We start from the raw sequence: 22,829 nt of genomic DNA, 5'->3' as shown, positions 1-22,829 counted from the left end.
ACCTAGTCCCTTTGTAAAATGTATAATGAAGCAATAGAATTCTTAATGAATCAGATGAAAATTAAGCGTAGGACTGGCCAGATATGGGATGACTTTGACGTAGTTGGCCAGCTTAAATATATTGCAATATATGGACAAACAATCCCTGTTTTGTTTAAAGGGTAAGGCATTTTTTAGTAGCAGTATGCACAAAATGTCTCTGTCTTAAATATATTGATAATGGGTTGAGTGCAGAGGACTCTTGTATGTGTCTATATATATATATATATATATATATATACACACATACATATTTTATATATCCTCCACAATGATTTCTTTCTAATCCTTTTAGTATTTTTTCCCTCTTACCAATATAGTTAGTGGAAGGCTCTGTTTCCTCTATTTGGATATGTCTGGCACCTGCTGGAATCTCAAACATTTTTAGAATCCCAGCTGAAATGAGAATGAAAATGTCATTAAGACCACTTTGTGTTTCTTCAGCACAGTGCAGAGTGAGAATAAGCAAACACTGTCTAGTAATACAAGGAAAGCCAGTTGCTCCCATACTGGAGGGTAGAACTACGACTACATTGCTGACACAACAAGGCATCTCTGTGACTGTTCAATAGCTGTGCTTTACTTTAATATACCTGTATAGGGGATCTGCACATAAATAAGGCAGCATTTCCATTTTGTTTGGCATCACAATCAATATTACATATATTTGTACAGAGAATACAGTAGTCCCTTAGTTATGCAAAATTCTATCAAAACTGCAAGTTCTGTTCCATAATGCAAAAGGAGTTGGTTTATGTTGGAAATTAGATGTGTTCCATCATAAAAACAAATTTACTAAAACTGGACTTTTTCTCACTATAATAAAAAAAATAATCAACCACACTCCCAAGCCTGAATCCCCTTAATTTACAAATAAAACTTCTCGGAGAAAAAAAAATCAGTGCGGGAAAAAGTCACAATAAAATCGTGGGTCAATTAGAATCGGGCAACTTTTTCAAATTGTCGCCCCAAAATCTCAACTTTATCGAATAGTCGCCTCGACAACTCAAATTTATCAGATTATTAAACAAAAACCAACGTCAAACAGGCCAAAAATATTGAGAATCCAGAAAGTATAAAACAGTTGTTAAAGGGACCATCTGCCATTAAAATCTACATGATTTTCAAAAGGAGTATTTTTAGATTTTGATTTTTAGCAGCTTCAGAGCATAATAAATTCAAGGTTTTTCCCCTTTAAAAACTCGACCAGAAAAATTCGAGGTTTGATAAATAGGTCCCTAAATATCAATAAAGACAATGGTCTGCAGATCTTAAAGTTAACAGTGAAGTGTAAACCACTTTTCATGTCCAGTTTTTGGGTGTATAGTTCCATCTATCATACTGGACTTAGGGATGCCACGATCCTCTGATTAAATCAGTGTCGAAGATTTTCTGCGCTGCGAGAAAACTCTCTGCAATTTCACATTTGGTGGCCAAAAAATATTCTAAAACAATGGCATCATGCAAAGAGGTCTATGAAGATCTTGCACATGCTGAACATTTTTGGAAGGTTACATCCAATTTTTTTCAAGCCTAATGGAGTATTATGCCTTGTAACAATAAAAATATTGGCTACCTGCTACAGACTGCTTTATACCAACATTATTAAAAAGTGCCCAAAGCCATCCTGAAAAAATGATTTGTTCCCAAAAAATAATGGCAGTACAGGATGATTCAATTCAAAGAGAAACAATCTGCAGTGGGTTAGCAGGCTTTTAATGCATTGCCCTACATTTCCGCTATTTTAGGTGAATGGAAAGGGATAGCTTTTAAAATGCATACAAAGTAAGCACTGGCCATGTTTGGTTCATTGATACTAAATTGATTCCTGTTTTTGATATGTCCATGCCAATCAGTTTCAGAAATTCAGTTTTCTGGCAGCTGCTATGTGGGGTCTTGTATGGCAAATTAACATAAAATCTTTTTTTTATACTAACCAGGACTGATATCATTAGTTTCTTTTCTTAATAGTACTGGTCCTGGACTGGGGCAGACTGGTTTGTGTCAAAGAATTGTAAAGGATTTTGTTTGCCTTGAGAATGAAAAGTAGAGATATTCATGATTAAAAACAGTCTCTGCCATTCTGGTCTTTATCATACCTTGTTGTCTGACCCAACAGCATACTATTTTTGAGTGGTTGTGTAAGCATTAGCAAAGGGTTGCTGAAAGACTTCTGTGAATGTTAGACTGGCAAGGGCTAATTTACCTGCAAATCATAAAACTTTATCTAACAGCTGTCATGACACTGAAAAGTTTAATAGAGCATTATGCAACTAATCAGAGGTAATTGGTGTGTATATCAACTTACACGTTCCATTAAGAAATTGTTGAAGACAAAAGAAATCAGTGTGGCAGTAGCAATGTCCTGAGCCTACTCTCCCTTTATTTGAAACTTAACATTTAGTGACCACTTCAAGCATTTGCACCATCACTAATAAATACATATATATGACCTATATGCACCCACCCTATTCAAATTGACCTAACTAACGAAGTTTGGCTAGGCAGAAACGAATGTTAGCCAAGTTCTCTATGAACTGCTTGCGGTGTCGAATTTACTCTAGCATTCGGCTGCCAAGACGCAACTTTGCATCTTAGTGAATTAGTGTAGTGAATTAAAGGCTGGTGAAGTGGCCCAAAGTGTGGCGAAGCCTTCGCAGGAGAATATTCGCCCTTTAGTGAATTTGCCCCATAGACATTAATGGGCTTATTTATCAAAAATCGAATTGGTGAGGTTTTACAGTTTTTTTTTCTACTTCAAATAAACTCACATTTTAAAAAACTTGAATTTGTTTATTTTTTATTGGTTAAACTGAATATAAAAATCTTGATTAAATATCATTGTGAAAAAAACTTAATATTTGCGAGTTTACAAGCTCAAAAAACTAAAAAAAATTGAAGTTTACAAGCTCAAATTTAACCTCAAAAAATAGTCTATAATAATTGACTAGGACAACTCCCCATGACTTCTACATGAACTTGCAAGATTTAAAATGCCGAAATTTTACATTCAAGTTTTGAGTTTTTTTGCTTAATAAATACCGAACATTTGAGTTTTTGAAAATATAAGAATGTGTGAGTTTTTGTGCAAAAATATTGAATTGTGCCAAAAATTCAAACATTGATAATTCACCCCCTAAGTGCTTGCCGGACAACTCCCGCTGTCTCTTCCTATGCAACTCTGGCTATGAATACACAGCCACAAAGCTCAATTAAGAGAAAATAATCCCTAGGATGACAAAAGATTCAGCCACAAGAAAATATACTGTAGATTAAATAGTGATAGTATTCAATTAAATAAATGCCACTAATATAAAAGAAAAAATGTAATATGATTCTCTTACCAGTCTGTTTTGGAGATTTTACTAGGGTTCCTTTAACTGTCCGACAATGGGAGTTATCTCCACCGCAAACTCCACATTTATCATCTTCTTTAACTGAACCTATTTCCTTGTCACATCCAATGTGCTAGAGTTTGGGGGGGTAAAAAAAAGAGTACAAGGTTAGAATCTAGTTATCCATGACATTAAGGGATATCTTATATTATATTAACTGGGCAGGCAGACACATATTGCACTTTATACTATTGTGCACATAAAATCTTACATACTTATGCATCTTCTAGAGTGGATTAAACTGCTTACTTATACATTATACCATATAATATATTATTATACCACAACATTTATACAATATGCTTAGCAACACAACACTAAAGGACCAGTAACACCAAAAAAAATAGTATTAGTATCTTGCTGAGTATCTATTAGTATCTAAAGATACTAAAGTGTATCTAAAGAGAAAATTTATATACAAAAATTTATATGCATGACCTTCACAATGAACAATGACAACAGCATGCTCTTGTATACTCCATAAACACCATATACAGTAATAAGAAAATATGTTGCCTTCAAACTTAAAGCAAACAAATTGCACACTTATACGGATTTAACACTCTATCCGACTAGTTTAATGGTCCAGACTAAGATTCAAAATAGGCCCTGGCATTTCACATACACATAGGCCAAAAAAATAGTGTCTGTCTATCTTCAACAATCTCTGGACTGCCAGACCAATCCTACTGTAAAAACTGTGCTTTTTACTAGAATGTGGAAGGTTAGCTGTTCTCCAGAATATCACAGAGTAACATTCAAGTGGGCTGCAAACATTTTTAAAGGAATTGTTCAGTATAAATTAAAAACTGGGTAAATAGATAGGCTTTGCAAAATAAAACGTATTTCTAATATAGTTAGTTAGCCAAAAATGTAATGTATAAAGGCTGGAGTGACTGAATGTCTAACACAATAGCCAGAACACTACTTTCTGCTTTGCAGCTCTCTTGGTTTCCACTGATTGGTTACTAGGCAGTAACCAATTAGTGACTTGAGGGAGGGCACATGGGTCATAACTGTTTGCTTTTGATCTGAGCTGCATGTAGGGTTGCCACCTAAAAAAAAAAACGATTTTGACTTGGACAGCCTGGTTTTTTGAAGGGCTGCCCAGGCAGGGCCGGACTAGGGGGCCCAGGGACCACCAGGGCTACTGCCCCAAGGCCCCCTCCGGACCCCTGGCCGGGCCGACGACGTGCCTGTGCGCGTGTCGCTGCATTTGTGTGCATGCACGAGGTGCTGTGTTAGTACACATGTGCTGTGGTACTGCGCATGCACAAGCATAGGGGCACATTTACTATTGGTCGAATATCGAGGGTTAATTAAATAATCAGTATTTAGTGGGCTGGTGGGGGCTGTTTGGGCCTCTGTGTGGGCTGATTGGCCCTCTGTATACCTGAAATGCCAGGGCCTATTTTAGTTCTCAGTCTGGACCTGGTCGAAGTAGCCAATTTGATGGTCGAAGTAGCCAAAAAAAACCTTCAAAATTCGATGTTTTTTTCCTTCTAATCCTTCACTAGAGTTAAGTAAATGTGCCCCCTAGTGCGCACAAAATGTTTTCGCCAATCACCACGTCATAGCCCAGCCCCTGCCGTCACGACCTACCCCCTCAGCATCACAACCCTGCTCCCATTTGCCACAGCCCTGTCCCCTAACGGGATTCCACCAGGCCAAAAGGTGGCAACCCTAGCTTCATGCTGAGGATCAATTGCAAACCCACTGCAGTTATGTCCCATGTGGCCCCCCTTTAAGTCACTGACTAACTCACTGAGTCACTGAGTTAAACATTTATTTTGCACAGCCTATCTATTTACCAAGTTTTTATTTTTACACTGAACCTACAGTCAGTGTGAGTTCAAGATCTGTTCAAGGGTAGGGAGTAGGGCTGCCACCTGTCAGGTTTTTTCACCTGCCATCTTGTTCGAAAATACTTTGCCGGTTTTCAGAAGTCTGAAAACCGGCAAGCCTGTTACCTGCTTCCCAGGGGTTGTGGTCAATCATGGGCTGCCACATCACAGCCCCGCCCCTTCATATCACAGGCCCACTCCTTTGCGTTACTGGCCCCACCTCTGACTTCCCGGGTACCACCCCCTGGCTGGATTCAGAATGTAGGAAAGGTGGCAACCCTAGTCGGGAGGCTGTGAAATCCTTTCACATCCTCTGTGTTGATTCTGTGCAGGGAGGAGGGGGAGGAGTCTCCACCCCTGTAAGCTGACAGGAAGGAAGGCCTGAGAGAAAGGTCTGGGAGAGAAGCAGAGTGATAGAAAGTTGTTGCATAAGGTGCCAGATATCATTGAGTGTGGAAAGCCAGTACAGAATCCCAGTGGCAGAAAATTGTAATCTGTTAAGGATACAGAAGGAAAGGGCTTGTCAGGGCTGTGTGCGCTTTTCAGGGCATGGAAAGCTAAAGGCTTAAGTGGGAAAGAATCCAAACTATTTACCTTATTAAGTGAGCTCCTGGCTGGCACACTGTATGCAGGCCTCTACAGTGCTACATACTTAAATAAGGCTACATAAAAAAAATATACATATACAGCACATACATGTTATTTAAAGATACAGTGCCTGCAAATCAACCGTAGGTCTGCGTGTGATTATGGATCAAAGAAGTTCCAGAGAGGGGAATTACAGCCCAGTCTGTACTGACCCTGGGTGGAAGCATGTCAAATTATAGTGTATCTGCTCTCCCATATAGCAAAGACACAGGACTACTGTAGCACCAAAAAGAAGGAAATCACTGCAGGATTTCCTTCAGTAGCAGAATAGGGCTACATAAGCATATTTTCCAGTTGTGTATCATGTTCAAAATGTCAGTTACTCCAAGCAACCTCTAGATGTCATCAGTAAATGCAATTATGAATTTTAAATGCACAGGGAGAAGGTGTGTTCTTTTATACAAACACTGCATAAAGCTAATGAACTGAGGCACTGTCCGTCCAGAATGTAAACATATACATTAGACTGCAAAACTCTGTTCTGTAGCCATGAAGAAAGAAGGCCCTGTGATCTTAAAAAAACAACAACAACATTTTCTTTGCTGAAAATCAATACCATGTTTGTCAATAAATATGCAGGGGCTTAAAAGGGTTGTAAATCTGAAGCAAGAGTTCTCTCTAGTCCTATATGCTGCACAGAATAATCCTCTTTCATCATCATCAAATTAGTATTTTAATTTACTTGTAAAGCATCCTGAGCGTTTCATTTGCACAGTCCTCTGGATCATTTCTAAAGCATTTGATTTAACATAAAGGGTTGTCACTGTTTGCCATGCTCTAAACCTGTTTTCTTTCAATAAACAATAAAATAATGCAGTGGCGTAACTAGAGTTCGCTGGACGCCCCTGCAAAAAAATCTTCAGAAGGGCCTGACGCACTCCGATCCCCATCCTCCCACCCACTTCCTGTCCCACCTCTATGTTCCGCCTCCACCCAACCACTCCCTACCCTGACTCCGCCCACTCCCGCACAACTTGCGTTCCCCTTGCTCGTCGCAGGTAAGACAGCGCCTGGGAAGAAGGGTTTTTTTATTAACTATAGAGGAAGCAGTACCCTGAGGAAGTGCCTGGTATACGGGCACGAAACGCGTAGGACTTGTCAACACACACACACACTGTATGTATCGCACTATTTGCTGAAATAAAGCCGCACTGATATAGTAAAAGGTGTCCCTCTGTATTTTTTGGTCAGTGCTCTGCACTTGAGTTATTTGCTTTCTTTTATAGAGGAAGCAGACCCCACAATCTGGGCCCCCCTGTTCCCTGGGCTCCTGCGACTGAGGGGTCTGCTTCATCTATAGTTACACCACTGAAATAATCCATCATACTGTATGTAGATGCTCTCTGATACAACTGCTTAGTGATTTAGTAGAGTCTAAAATGTTTGTTCTAAAGTGTTAGCATGCCTCTGTATGTCTACTGTTCTTAATTCTATAGTGTTTATTATCATATATATAACACATAGGTTTAGTATGAACACTTCAAAGCACATTTCACTAGGTACAAAGGTTGAATGGTAAGTCTCCAATGGGCATAGCAGTTTTGTGCCCTACTGTTGTACTATATTCAAATAAATGGTGTTGCCATCCAAGCAACCCTACATGCAAACCCCCCTGTGGCCTTTTGCTTCATTCCCATTCATTTGGCTGTTACAACAACACAAATTTTCACACACACACACACACATACACACAAACTCTCCTAACTAACAATGTCAGTATTCATAACTAGACTATGTAAATGTTTTATACCACACCTTTTTTACTCCATGGTAAAGCCCAATTATTTCAGTGCTGCCTTATACATTATAAATAGGACCATTTTAGAAGTTTATAAGAGGCAGAGTTATAATGCAGTATGCCTAGCGCTAACACATACAGTAATGATTTTTTTGCAAGACTTGGAGCTTGTATCACTTTTCCACAAATTTCTCTATGGCACTACACCAAAATGACTATACAGTAAAAACAATTTAGCAGATAAAATACTGTTTTCATATGTTTTATGCAAACTCTTACCACACAATCTCCTCTAGCACAGACACTGTAAGGATCCTTATAGCTGCATCTTGTGCCATCATGAACCACTTGATTCATAAATACAACATCTCCTGTTTCCTTAGACTGGCATATGAGTTCACACTTTTGGGCATCTGCCATGAAAAACAAGATTACACATATATATTAGAAATTAAGAATGTGGCAAACAAAGCATGGTGAATATTTAGCCGTATATCCAATGCTGGTGTGTCAATTAAACTTGTCACAGATTTTGCTGACTGGTGTCGCTATCTGTATGTTAAATATATCAATTGAACTTGGCCAAGTGGTTTTATTTTAATTCAAAGTTGATACAACTTATCTATGTGGACATAAGAAGTCTCAACATAGATATATTAGTAGCCACAATTGAAGGTGGGGAATGTAGCTGGTAAAGGAAGAGAGGGACAAGGGGTCACATTTAGTAGTAGAAGTTTGTCTATAGTTTAGGAACAAGGTGACAGAAGAGTAGCAGTCACTGGGAAAAAATAAGGAATAAAAGTCATAAAAACAAACGATAAAGTGTACTCTTCAATTTTATTTTCCTTTGTGCGAACAGTGGTAGTTTTTAGTGTATGGGTGCTGGTCTACTGTCCACCATAATTTGGAGGAAGAGATGGCCTAAAACTGGTCTGAGGTTGCAGTAATAGTATTATACATACCATGCATCCTATCCCTGTACTTACAATTGTGATTTACTCAGTGTTTACTTCTTTTTCAGCTCTCTCTCATTGATTTTTAAATTAAAGGGGTAGGTCACTTTGAAAATACCTTTTTTACTATGAATGCTGATGTGATGACAATTGATCTTCATTTTATTTGTTTTTTAATTATCTAGCTTTTTGTGTAGCAGCTCTCCAGTTTGAAATTTTAGCAGATACCTGGTTACTAGGGTCCAAATTACCCTCGCAACCATGCAGTGGGTTGAACGAGAGACTAGAATATGAATAGGTGAGGGCCTGCATAGAAACATAAAGTAATAGAAAGTAACAATAACAATAAAATTGAAGCCTCCCAGAGCAATTTGGCTGATGGGGTCAGTGACCCCTATTAAAAAACTGGAAAGAAACTGAAGAAGAAAGCATATCATACAATTACTATAACAAATGAAGACCTGGCCTATAAATGAAGAAATTGAGAACTGGCTATTCTATGACATACTAAAAGTTAACATAGGTGAACCATCCCTTAAAACTACTTTAACAAATACATTTTCAAAAAAATTACCGTCATGATGCTCGTAAGGCAGCCATGTGTGCTTGGTATTCTGATGAGTGTAATATGAATTACGCTGAGAGCACTGCTGGGCACGAAAGTCTTCGAATGGACCCCGACATTCTTCATTATTGCACATTTGATATTCATAGGCTGAACCAGAGCAATCCCTTCCTCCGTATGATGGCCTATATAATCCATCAAAAATATTCAGAAACCAAACTAGATATCTAGTGCTGTATCATACACACCACAAATATATGTAGCTGTCTGTTTATTACAGCCTAGCAAAAATACTAGGGCAGTCTTGATCTTGTGCAAAAGGGAAGCCATGCTTGATTGTCTTGCACAAGTAATTTTATCTGCTGCAGTGAAAATTGGGTTTGCTAGTGACCTAATATTCTGTATTAAAACTACACTCTGTATCAAAACACTAACTGAGTGTAGACTTGTACCTTCCTTAATCTAATATACCTGCATTAAGCAACTCTTTCATTTCTCACTCGTTGCTGTATTCAAACAGAATGAATAAGAGACCCGCACTGTTCCATTCTAACCTCAGTAAGTTTCATGAAAAATGAATAAAATTGGAAGGAAATGGCGAAATATGGGCTGTGTGCGCTTAAATGTTAGTTTGGTATAAAAGTTCAAGAGTATAATGGTATTAATTAAACTGGGCTATATATTCTACCTTGTGTGAGATCCCAACATGCAATGCAGTAAATAGAGCCAACCTTTGAAAATCTCCTTTATAATCATGTAACCTCAATTTTTGGTAAATAGAGGTCCAACTAGGATATTGGGAACATCTTAGATAGGGAGGCATTTGCTATAGCACAGGATTATTGTCAAGCAAGACATACTCCTCATAGCACCAGATCCTGACAATCCAAATGATTTGGAAAAACTGGGCTGATCCAATCATCCAGCTCCGAGAACAATAAATTCATCATATACTGTAGGAGGCCTATGCAGATCTGTTGGCTGTGTACAATCCCCATGGCCTGCTGCAGTCTTCAACTAGTGGGAAATTTACAAGCAGCCCAAATGATGTTTGAACAAACTTTAAAAGACATTGATTGGGAAGTTGTGACCAAATCAACAGCCTAAATCTGAGTATGGTCTTCAAGATTTTTTCCCCTCCTTATACAATGGAGGGGAATATTGCTTCAAACCTTGAGCAAAAAGTGGATCTCCAATTGCTGCCATGCAAAAGAAACACCATACTGTCACTGAAAAGTTTTGTCATCGCTGCATTTAAAACCCTCTTTTTCTCTATTCTCTCTATTCATACATCTCTTGTCCTCTCATTTTTTTGTTCTCTCCTTATTTTTTCATTCTTCTTCCCTTAATAATTGCACATTATATAAACACAAAGTCCATTACCTCTGCTTTTGGCAGCTATCTGAATCGTATATTTGGTCATTTTTGTCAGCATTTATAAATATCTGTTAGAGCACCCAAATCAAAACAAACATCTATAAAACTATTTGTAAAACGTTACTGGGAAACCTAAAATTACATCTGTGTTTATCCTGGTTGTTCTAGAATAACTGTAGAAATCATGACTTATCCATGGTACTGAATCACATACATAGGAAGCTGTGTATAAACATAAGCAAACCTGGTCCTGGTCCAATAAGGGTTTTGCTTTTTGATAGAATGTTGGAAACAAATATCAGGTTGAAACGCTGTTACCAGCAGGACCATATTTACCATTTAGGTACTCTAGGGTCTGGGTGGTCCTTAGCCTATCTATATTAGGCAAGAATGTGCAAGAAGAGCCTTCACTTAGAGGGCCAATAACATCAAAAACTGGAAAATATGAATGTGATAACTTTCTATTTTACAAGTGTGCATGTGCTGGGAGCAGGTCTGTTATTATTGCAGTGTGTTTGCATATATGCTGACGTGTCTAAGGCATCTACTGTATACATCTTCTCATTCAGTCTCAAATTAATTGCATTCAATATTGAATACAAATGTATGACTAGGCACAAACAGCCATACAAAGTGAGAGGAAAGGTATTCGCTTTCTAAAAATATCACATTTTTAAGTGAATTGACTGCATACATAATTACAATCACTCAGGCTGTTCTGGTGCATTTTTCTCTCACATAGCAGTGATCAGGTAAGCGTGCAGCAAGCTATCTATCATAGGTTGCGTTGTGGGTATGATGGTTACATAATGTAAATATACTGAGACTAATACTGGACCTTCTGCGATGACTGGCTTCATGCATGCTCCTGCTTGCCTTCTTTGTTCTCCACCATTAAGCAGAAATTTTATAAATATAGTCTGTCTCTTAGATTTAAACCATCAGGTACCATTTGCTGTTCAGCTAAGATCTGATTGGTTGCAATGGGTTAATAGCACTGGGCAAGCTTTGCATATTATATTTTATTGAAAGATGTTGTATGACGCAGATAAGCAGAATATTTATGAGTCTAATGCTGATTTTGAGCAACCAGGAGCAGCTGAAGCTGCAAAAGATAGCCGGGGGCAAGAATAATATTTGCCTTCAATAAATCCAAACCTCTGAAACATTATTGTTTTGCTGAATGCCCTGTGCCAAGTCTGTGTTTATGTAATACTAAAATATGTTAGAGGGAAGAACAAAAGGAGCATACAGCTGTAGCTCTGCTGAGGAGAAGGTTGAATATCTATTTACATTTTTAAAGGTCAGAAACTGTAGGATTACTGAAGTGTGGGGGACACAAGTCAATATATCTGGTCAGTTTAGCTCCAGCACATACAAACATGGCCACCACTACAGTAAGCGATGGACTGGTTCATTAATGTTGTGGTGCACATTTGCTTATGTTTGCCTTACATGTCTCTAGTATATGCACTGACAGTTGGCAAATTAATTGTCCAGAACATGTTGGCCCAGCAACAGTTCATAACAAATAAAAGCCTGGAATATAATAGACACAAAATCCCATGGTATGAAGAATTGGGGACACATGGTACTGTAGGTCTAAAAGAAACATACAGCACCTTTCAGGCAGAAAGAGTAAATACACCAAGGCCTAATAATACTTAGCGAACAGTTAATCATCTTGAACTGCGGAACCAGCACAAGATCTGCTATTTGCTTTTATTGCTTCAAGTGGAATGTTGTCTATATATCTGCTTGGTGCACCTGCTCCAATGTTTGTTGCAAATATTTCATCAAAAACTGTGCTTCAGCTTAGAACTTATATTAAAATTAACCTTCAGCATCACTTCAAGGGCAAAGATATTATGCATTAAGGTAAAAGGAAGTCGTCCCCTTCTAGTTTGGGTCAGGAGTAAAAAAATATGCAGGAAAGAAATGAGGGTGGTAGAGGTGCCACTTTTTTTAGATGTATTTGTCATATGGTCTATATGTTTTTTAAAACTTGAGTGTCGTTTGCCTAATCCTTTACCTATTACTATAAATGAATGATACATTTTTCAATACACCCAGTCAGGTCAGATTACATTCACAACGTGTAACTTTAACCCCCACATGCACCTATTTAGGTGGGACAGCACACGCTTAGAAAATAGTGGGTAGAGAAAATGTTTTTATGTGTCTATTTGCCTGACAACTGCCATGACTGCACAGTGTGTATACAAACTGATAAAGATGCAAAAATGCTAATTTATGTCACACTATCACACAATTATACTTAACTGAAAATATATATACAGTTATTCTGGGTACTATTTATTCTGATGCATACATCACAGTATAGCAAATTATGTATGTGTGAGACATTATGGTGCATAATTTTTGAGGCACAGGAAAATAAGTAACAAGTACATTCTGTTAGTTGCCATTTGAAATATGAGTGCATAACTTATAACCACTCTTTCCAAAACTAGGATGCCAATTGCTTTAATTAAACATTAGAAAAGTTGGCCCAGTTAAATTATATTTATTTATTTTTTCACATGTGAGAATTGGCCTTTGCTTATGGTCCAAATGTGGGAGTTAGAATAATAAGTGACCACCAAGGAGAGGCATTTTATTTATGTATTATTAGCAATAACTCTGTATGAGGTCTTGCAGCTCATATAGATCTATATGAGGTCTTCTAGCCATAGTACACTAGGGCATAGGTAAAGGACTTCAGCAGATGAATAATACAGATATTGGGAAATGTAGAAACTATGTTACCAGTATGTGTAAAACTTTGGGCAGTACCAATTTCATGAATCAATATCATTTATAGAGACACTTACTCTGGGTTATTGCATTGTCTGCTACGGGAACGCACTCCGCCACCACAGGTTCGAGAGCATGACCCAAATCTTGACCATGAGCTCCAGTCTCCATCCTGACTGTAAGACTGTTCTGGTGTCTTCCAAATGCAATAGCCTTTAAAGCACCACTTTAAATTAAAATAGATAAATAAATAAATCATAGATTCACTGAAATATATCCTAAGAATAAGAATTCCTAAGATAAATAGCTTTGAGTATTTTCTTTGTACATAAAATGGTTAAACTTAGGTCATTTACTCATGTTATCATTGTACAAACCAAATGATTGGATACTAAATACTTTGGCCATGCATGTTTTAGCAATATGTCTCTTAACCAACCAATCAGATCATATGGGAGGCAAGAGGGAGGTGCAGCTTCCCCATTTCTTGTTCAGCAGTCCTACATGCTCTTATGCTAACCTTTGGTACACATGATTTCCGCATTAACAATCTACTTGGAGTAGACAAAGGTTGGTCATAGTAATTCTCCAAGGGTCTAAATTAATGGGCATAGTAAATCCTTATGTTTAAGAAAATAATGTAACGGTAATGATGAGAGCACTAAACAAAGACTAGAAGCTTCAAATTATTTATTTGAGTACAACACTTGAAGGCAAGGCTTACGGTGAGCTGCCAGGCCAATTTTGAATAGCTGTTCACCAAAGCATTCAAACATTTGTACCAATACTAGAGGTGATATATGACCCCAAAAAACCACGCCCTAGGTAAAATGTTATTGCAGTTGAAATCATTCTTCCCCAACTATAGAAATATATAGCTTAGCATAACAGCTATCTGCTGCTCAATTAATGGCATACAAATATTGACCAAAAGTCAAGAACTTGATAATATTTGAGCTTATTTAAGTAATATGAAATGTAGTACCTTTCCTGGGGAGCATTCTGTCCCATCAAGAGGAGGGCCCTTCTTCGTTTTGCAGAAATAAGGATTATCTGGATGGCTGCACCACAACTGCTTGCAGGGGTCAAATGTCCTGAACTGTATAAAAAAATAACATTCATCTTAAAAATGTACATAAAGAGCTCTTATAGAATAACAGGTAAATTAGTGGGTGATTCAACAGAGTTTGGACAAAGCCTACATATAATCAAAAGAGGGGAACAAATGTATTTTTATTGGATGACAGAATAACCTAAAGGAGAACTAAAACTAAAAAAATAAAGACGTAAATTCTGCGCATTATATGTTAGGGTTCTTTACCTAAAGTGAAGATTTGTGCCTATGAAGAGGCCACCCATCTTCTTTTCTGCTAATACACTGTACATGTTGCTGTGAGTTGCTTAAGCTGTGAGAGCTTAGGGGGCGACCCACAATATATGACAGAATATAAATGTTACAGACAAGGCTGAGTAATTATTTCAAATTCTCATTACATGGCAGCTAAAAAACAATGTGATATGCATCAGAATTTAATATTCAGCCATGTAGCAATGCCTTCTAAGCTTAGATTCTCAACAGCTGCCCAGAGCCCACTGAGCATTAGCAGTGTCACTGACATTCCTAACCAAATCCAAGATGGTGAGCTCCTAGGACAACTATGAAGGTCTGGGTCATTACGGTTATCCAGATGAAAACTGGCGCAGCAAGTTCAGTTTATAAAATATGGCATTTCTAGCCATATTTATTTTTTAAAGTGTAATGCTCCTTAAACACCTAGATGGCTTGACTAAGACAAGAAATTATAAAAACAGCTAATCAAGGTGTGGCTCTCATTACTCACAGCAGTGCACATCTTGTAGCCCACCCCGAAATCAAATCTACATTGCTCATCCATTGAATAATTGATTCCTGGAAGTTCTGGTAATTTGGGCCATTTGTGATCAAAGGGGTCATCCAGAAGGCAGTCATACGAGCTGCAAAAATAAAGGAAAGGGTATAAATGAGTTAATAATAGACTTGCCATTAGTCTAACACAAAATATAAGCTAAAGAAAGCATACACATCTAAATTCACATGCAATGAAGTGAATAAAAAGAAGAAATACTTTGGAGATTTACCATTTCTTTCCTGAGATTTTATAGCAATGGAAAAGTGTTTTAGTACCTACCAAGTAATTACATTTTTGTTTTCCTATGGGGTTATGAAAAAATGTCCTGATACATGTTACATTCATTAAAAAAGCTCTAAAAAAATGTCCTTGCCTGTTGAATAACTGCAAAGACAATAAGAAATACATGTGCTATTTGCAAATTTGGGTACAGGTTACTTCCTGCGTAATCACATTTTAGGGGAGCTATTTAGTATGGCCATCAATTGAACTGTAAAATAACTTTTCATCATACAGTTTTTGTTAAGAATCGGTGGATTTTGAAACCTATCAAAACTGCAGATTTAATGACTCACCTACAGTGTATTCTCCCTACAATCTTAACACGACTACTTAGGCTGGAAAAGTACATTTCCTAATAAGTTTGGGGCATTATTTTATAAACTATAATTCATGTAGATACTGCCTTATAAAGGGAATTAATCATTACTCAAACATTACTTGTGCTCGAGAGAACCCACCACTTGTTGTTTAGAAAGAAATTAATATAAATAGGAATTAATTTAAAAAAAATAGTGTATCATTCAAGGTTCATTTTAATATTACAAAAACCAGTGCCCAGAAGGTTTGGCAGAGAAGGGAAAGGATTCCCATATCCTTTATGGTTTTTATTGTTATATGTTTATCAGGTCTGCGTGGATCTTACATGTATATAGGTCAAGAATTATTAAGTGATACAGAGTGCTGAATGGATACTGACACAAAGTTAAAATTTCTGTCCAATATAGTACGCGATAACCTGTTGATTGCACAATGTGCATTTTTTAAATCTCAGAATTTTTGGATCGATCCAAAAGTATGCTACCATAAGCTGAACGAAGCAACCACACCTCCAGTGCTCCTGAGGTTTGGGGGTACTTCCCAGGACTTTGTGTCCTGGAGAGAGCATATATGTTATATAAGTTTCAAATTAATGTGAGTACCCCCTTATGAATAAAATATATCAAAATAAGCACTGAATAAGCACTGGCATAACAAGACAAAGGTAACATACATCGTTATGTTCAGGAAGAGGAAATCTATGCATGTCGTTTTTAGGTTAGGAACTCTACGCCGGTTAGTGAATTGGGATGTCCCTGCGCATGCGATTTCTGGTGAATTGTCGCTAGCGACGGCCACTTTGCCCTTTAGTGAATCTGCCCCATAGAATAAACCGACAATAAAGAAACAGTGAATACGTGTTTAACACAGATTGAAGGTAAGCATATACAGTATTTACCACCATATTTTTAAAGGACAAGGAAAGTCTAAAATAGAATAAGGCTAGAAATGCTGTATTTTGAATATTAACATAAGCATGAACTTACTGCACCACAAAGCCTAATCAAACAAATGATTTATGCTTTCAAAGTTGGCCACCGGGGGCTGTCATCTTGTAACTTTGTTAAACATCTTTGCTTGACCCTGACCCTGCACATGCTCAGTGTGGTGTGGGCTGCTTAGGGATCGTCATAAACAAAGCTGCTTGGATTCTGCATGGCTGGTAAATAAGGCGGGGGCTCCCCCTGCTGTTCATAAGTATGATTGTTTCCCTGCTCAGCAGTTAGGGACCATCTGACAATTCCTATTCACAGCAGTAAATGAAGGGAGAAGTTCACTGCATACAGTCAGGTTTCTTATAAAAACGGTACACAATTTTTAATTAAAGTATATTGGAGAAAGGTTTATTTTTCATTAAAGAAAGTAAAAATGGGATTTAATTTTTTTGCCTTTCCTTGTCCTTTAAAATTGTTTTAGACCTTCAGCACAAGGATTGTGTAGGGCACATCACTTATAGACTTTTGAAAAGGACATGGAAACATATTAGTTTAGGACAGAATAGGTGGTATTATGACAGCTTTCTACAGTATTTTAAAAATGTAGGCTTATGAAACGAATGTGGTTGTAGGCTCCTTCCTACCAAATATAATGTTATTTTCCATCACTTCGTTTTTCTTCCCAGACCCTCTTAGTTAATTAGCATTTTAATCGGAACTGTGGCTAACAGCAAATAACTTGGTTTCAGACACCCAATAAGGTAAGAAATATTCAGAAATATTCTTAATAAGGATATTTTCAGACATAAAAAGATGCATTTATTTAAAAAGACCTATTTCTGTTCATACGTGGCATCCCATAATTTTAGTCTTTTCATGCATGTATCATATTTATAGTGTTTTGTAAGAACATGGTTTATACTTGAAATCTTACTCTCTGTGTGACATATTTGCTTTATTGTTCTGCATAATCAACCGTGGTCCATGACCTATACCTCCATGTGTGACAGGCCAGTGAGAAAGTAGAAAACCCTGGTCTCCTCCGTTGTGAGTTGAAATCAGTCCATGTCTATAGTCTTAATATGATACAGGCAGGCTAGATTTTGCAGGCAATGCATGCTAAAGTAATGTATTTTGCACCGTAGCCTTTACTGTTGATCTGTGGTATTTAAAACTGAAATGACAAAGGAATTGAACCAAACTTCCCTGTCTGTACAAGACATTCTTCATTACTAATGTGCTTTCTAATACATGAATTGGCACTTGAATTTTTCGAGATTTATTATACCCCAAAATGTCAGAATCCGAAATTCCGGCATCTCAGACCTACTGAGGTTGTATATAAGTCAGTGGGAGAGGTCTCTATCCTATTTCGAAGTTTCTGTGCTGGAATTAGCCTGAAAATCTGACTATTTTGGGCTTTTCGGACAAAAAATCAGAAACATTTGGACTTTTTGGGAAAAATCCTGGAAAAAAAATTGAGCGATTCTGGAAAAAATTGTATATGATTTGGATTTTCGCTCAATTTTCGAGTTCGTCCCCAAATCATGCTTTTTTAATAATAAATAAGGTCCAATTGTGGATTCTAGTTTGGTCTGCTTTTTTATTTAAATACTCCGAAAAAAAAAAATCGAATTTGTGTACTTTTAGAAGTGTTTTCGACTTAGACTTACTTTTTAATAAAATTAAAAGATCCAAATAGAAGAAAAAGCATGTAGCATTAAAACGTAGAATGAGTCCAAATAAAGATATGAAAGAACAGCTTAAAGCAAAGAAAGATTTTACAATTTGCAAATGGCAACACCCATTGACTTTTACATGACCTCACCAGCTTTTAGATGGAGAACTTTTGTATTTGAGTTTTTTGTGGAATTATCATATTCTTCATGGTTTAGAGTAAGTAGTTAAACATACAATTTTTAGTGCTAAAAAGTTTGATTCAATGGAAACAAGAAAAAAAACGAACATTAGTAAATTGTGACCCTTGATGTGTGAAGGGCTGTTAAGGGTTATAGCAATAAACCAATAATATAATTAGATCAAATTCTCATCAAGCCTGAACTAAAAATAGGGATGAAATGGAAGCTCTGATTGGTCAGTTTTTATAAAAACGTTATTATTTGTATTTCTTGTCCGACCTAAAAAGCCAAGTCTAAGGCCTGAGGTGTTTAGTATTATAAAAAACAGAGAGTAAAAGTATATTCATAGATGAATAAAAAAACACTTACTGTATGTATCTGTTAAGCTCTTGTTTGCTGCATCTGGACCAATGATAGCGGTGGAATGCAGCCTGCACCAGTGGGGCCATAATGCTTCCCATGCTGGTTTCATCAGCACAACGGTTTCCTTGTCCATCATGTTCCATACCTAACCTGGGAAAAAAGTGTAATACATTATCTGGGACTAATTCCTTTTTATTTTTATTCGAATGGTACACTCAAAGGTTAAGGGTGGCGCACCATACTTTCTTTATTGCCTATGGTGATCATCCAATTTAATCTACAATATTGTACTTTACAAAGCAGCAGCATTCATGCTGCACAGGTAACAGTGAAAAACATGTCCTACAGATATTCCAAGTAATTCCAGCACAATTACAGAACACAGTCATTTTATTATGCACAAAACTAACCCACAATTACTACAAATGCAGCAACCTTTAACAATCAATCAGTAATTGAGCAGTCTGATGTTGATACAATAACGAAAGGCAATATGGCTTTGGTTGCTATGGGTTAACACAATGAAGCAATTTTACACATATATTGCTAAATATTTGTAATAATAATAGTAATACTACAGTATATAATTGTAATGCATTTAATAATAAAAGTACTAGTATGCAAATATGTTATATTAGTTTTATAATTTTGGTTTATTTTCATTTAAACATGAATCGGGCTTATAGTGGTAAAATGGACCACACAATATTTTGCTGTTTAAATGTTTTCTGTTAATAATATGTGTATTTCAATATATTTCTTTAAAGCTAATCTGAGTCTGATCAATTTTGGTGACCCTAAATTATATAATTTACCAGTGAGTAGGATCTTTCTTTTATTGCACTTTGCAAGGTGTGAATAGGGAATGATACAGGTTTATTGATAACTACCTGATTGTAAAGGCTAATTACCTGATAACTACCTGATTGTAAAGGCTCAGGGTGATTGGTTGGTCACGGACCTTATCGTTTGGCTGGCGAGCCCATAGGCTGAATCCTTCTGGTTGCATGTGAATGGCACAAAGATCTGTGCAGCTGCATTTAGATGCAAGTATAACTGACTCTCATCTGTCTTGCTCCATGGGGTAGTCAGTAACAAATGGTGTAATTTTGATTTGCTTTTAATAGCCGTTAGAAAGTGAGTCAGTGTGTCTTTAGCCTAAGCTGTCTCTTCAAATCATATCAAAGATTACAATGTTATATGGACGTTTTATCTTTTTTTTTTTTTTGTTCTTAAAATTCTTGTAGACCACCAGCTATTGCAGATTTACAGGTCCAAGCAGATACCTCTACAGCCTGGAATTTGTATGTCAAGTCGCAGTGGATAGTCTTTAACATCCCTGCCATATAATAAACAAAAGTATATACTTAACTATTGTATTGCTTGTAATGCTTGTAATGCCTACATTGCAGTAAGCTCCATTTAACTTTAGCAATGTAGATACTGTATGTATGAGACAATATGGATTGCTACAGAGTTAAACGTTATAAGGAACAATACGGTCCCAGTAATTGGAGACTCGTATAAACTTACTTAAGAAACAGCTGGGCATGATTTGCTAAGACATCTGGCGTGCAGTACATTTTGATTTGTTTTTCTAGAAGTGTTTTGTTTGTATTTTTACTAAATACAAAATCAGAGACATCTATGCAGCACACTCTACCATAACGTTATGAATCTTCTGCCAATTTAATATAATTCTTATTTAAAGATGGTGAAATGTTTACTGTATGCTAGGGTGGGACATTGGATTTCATACTGTACATTCATAAATGACTGCAATCTGAACGATGGAAACAGGGGTTTCGACAATGTTCTCTGAATTTCAAGCAATTGTGCCAATAACTTTAGTACTAATGTACTTCTGTATGGTGGTATTACTTTTGCCATCTCATCTTACTCTACACTAGGGATGTCCTGCAGCTGTTGTTGAAGTTTAGCAATTGGAATTTGTGCTTCAATAGCAGCTGGAAAGGAAAACAAGGCAAAACATTTTGTATCTGTGCAATACACACTCACAGACAAGCCTGAACACTGCATAGTCTGCTGCTCTACCTGAAAAGACTAGATGTAAATTTACTGGGCATGATTAAGATTTTTCACACTCCTGTGTGGGCACCATGGAAAATAATGTTCATCACGGCATTTAGTGATCTTAATAGAATACTGTTCAGACAGAAAATCTGATTTGCCTTTATTTAATGTGTTAAAGTCTCTGACAGAACCATAATGGAAAGGGGCTGCAGCCTCTACCAGTGACATTTAATGCAGAATTCATAAACACAAACTGCAGCCACTGTCCATGGTCAAATCCAAGTTGCACAAGTGACAAACATTAAATAAAATTACACTTTTCAGTTTAAGTTTAGACAGCTGTTCCTAGTGGTTTTATTTAAGTGTGCAGTTTGCTGTAATGGTTCTAGGAAAGGAAATATGTTATTATGTAATGCAAAGCACAACTTTTAAGGCCTCACAGGGTAATATAAATGTAGGTTAAATATCAGTTTAATCATACAGAAAAGAGACTTTAATGCTCCAAGAAAGGGACTGTACTTACACATGGCCTGTTTCATGAGCCACTACAAATGCAGAGGAGAACCCATCTTCATGGTTTAGGGTACAGCTGCGAAGAGGGTGGCACATGCCTGTCACAGGGGCATAACCTAACAAACATGAAGAGAGATGAATAAATATATATATATATATATATATATATATATATATATATATATATATATATATATATATATATATATACACTATACACCTACTGTAGGTAAAATAACAAGCTATTTTCCAAATTTTAAATACTGACAAATAATGAAAAACTTTAAAAATACATAGTAATGTATGTAAATTCACTTTATACAGTGAATTCCATGAAGGCCACATTAAAACATAAGAATCCTTTGAACCTTAGAACTCATTGATAAACAGAGACCAGGGAATGTACAATGAGGAAATACAATCCAGCAAACAGCTAAACTGGTAGCACAGTTGGGTGATTGCCCAGTACATGAGCTTCCACGCCAGTTAGATCATTTTGTTCTGATAAGCCAAGAATAAACTATAATGTCACATTAGAGAATGCCTCTGACTAAATATTTTGCTAATTGTAGGAGCCTCTAAGAAGTTGATGGTGGATTCATTGCATGCCAGTGTTTCAGAATACAACGCTAATTGGCAGACAGTACAGGAATATACGTTTACAAAGTTAATATACTGTTAGGGGGTTATTTATCAAAGTCTGAATTTATCTCAATATTTTCTGCTACAAACTCTGATCAAATCCGCTCAGGTTTATTGCGATTATTTATTATTACAATTTCCTGAAAATTTGCTTTGCTGGAAAAACTGATTTCATGATTTTTTTCTGAATTTTGGGGCATTGCACGAAACCCAACGCACCGCTAAAAATCAATGGGACTTCTCCCATTGACTTATATGCAACCTCAACAGGTCTGAGATGCTGGATTTTCAGATTCAAACTTTTCCATCATCAGGGTTTAATAAATTCTGAAAAATTTGTGATTTTTTAAAAGTCAGATTTTATAAAAAAAAAAGAATCACAAAATTTTCGTGATTTTTGCATTCGGAGTTTAGTAAATAACTCCCTAATGTACTATGTCTGTCTTACTGTGCATCCATTATTTATTTTAATGAATATTATAAGAACTGTTTGTAACATAATTTTATGAATCTGTCACTTCTGCTAAGACATTTGCTCCCCCATTGTAAGTCTCGGAGCTACAGTTTCTTTATGCATATTACTGGAGCTGTTTACGAACAACAAGCTCTATCCAGTCCAGTTGTGAATTTATTCATTAATGTACTGCATTTAAACTACTGGCATTAGATAGGAACCAC

General features: G+C 36.7%; 1 protein-coding gene across 2 annotated transcripts in view; it reads right to left on the bottom strand.

The window, feature by feature from the left end:
- Positions 1-22,829, bottom strand: part of adamts14.S (ADAM metallopeptidase with thrombospondin type 1 motif 14 S homeolog) — a 79,056-nt gene that overhangs the window by 9,659 nt on the left and 46,568 nt on the right. For both annotated transcript variants that reach the window (XM_018227576.2, XM_018227577.2), the window contains exons 7-15: positions 21,520-21,625; positions 18,969-19,112; positions 15,158-15,290; positions 14,302-14,415; positions 13,394-13,542; positions 9,192-9,367; positions 7,944-8,077; positions 3,384-3,507; positions 352-435 (exon numbers count right to left, since the gene is read on the bottom strand). In XM_018227576.2, coding sequence (XP_018083065.1) covers positions 352-435; positions 3,384-3,507; positions 7,944-8,077; positions 9,192-9,367; positions 13,394-13,542; positions 14,302-14,415; positions 15,158-15,290; positions 18,969-19,112; positions 21,520-21,625 — 1,164 coding nt within the window. The remainder of the gene's footprint in view (positions 1-351; positions 436-3,383; positions 3,508-7,943; positions 8,078-9,191; positions 9,368-13,393; positions 13,543-14,301; positions 14,416-15,157; positions 15,291-18,968; positions 19,113-21,519; positions 21,626-22,829) is intronic.

Source organism: Xenopus laevis, chromosome 7S, assembly GCF_017654675.1.
Source record: "Xenopus laevis strain J_2021 chromosome 7S, Xenopus_laevis_v10.1, whole genome shotgun sequence".
NCBI lineage: Eukaryota > Metazoa > Chordata > Amphibia > Anura > Pipidae > Xenopus > Xenopus laevis.
Note: the sequence above shows the minus strand (reverse complement) of the source record. Positions and strands in the feature narration are given on the sequence as shown.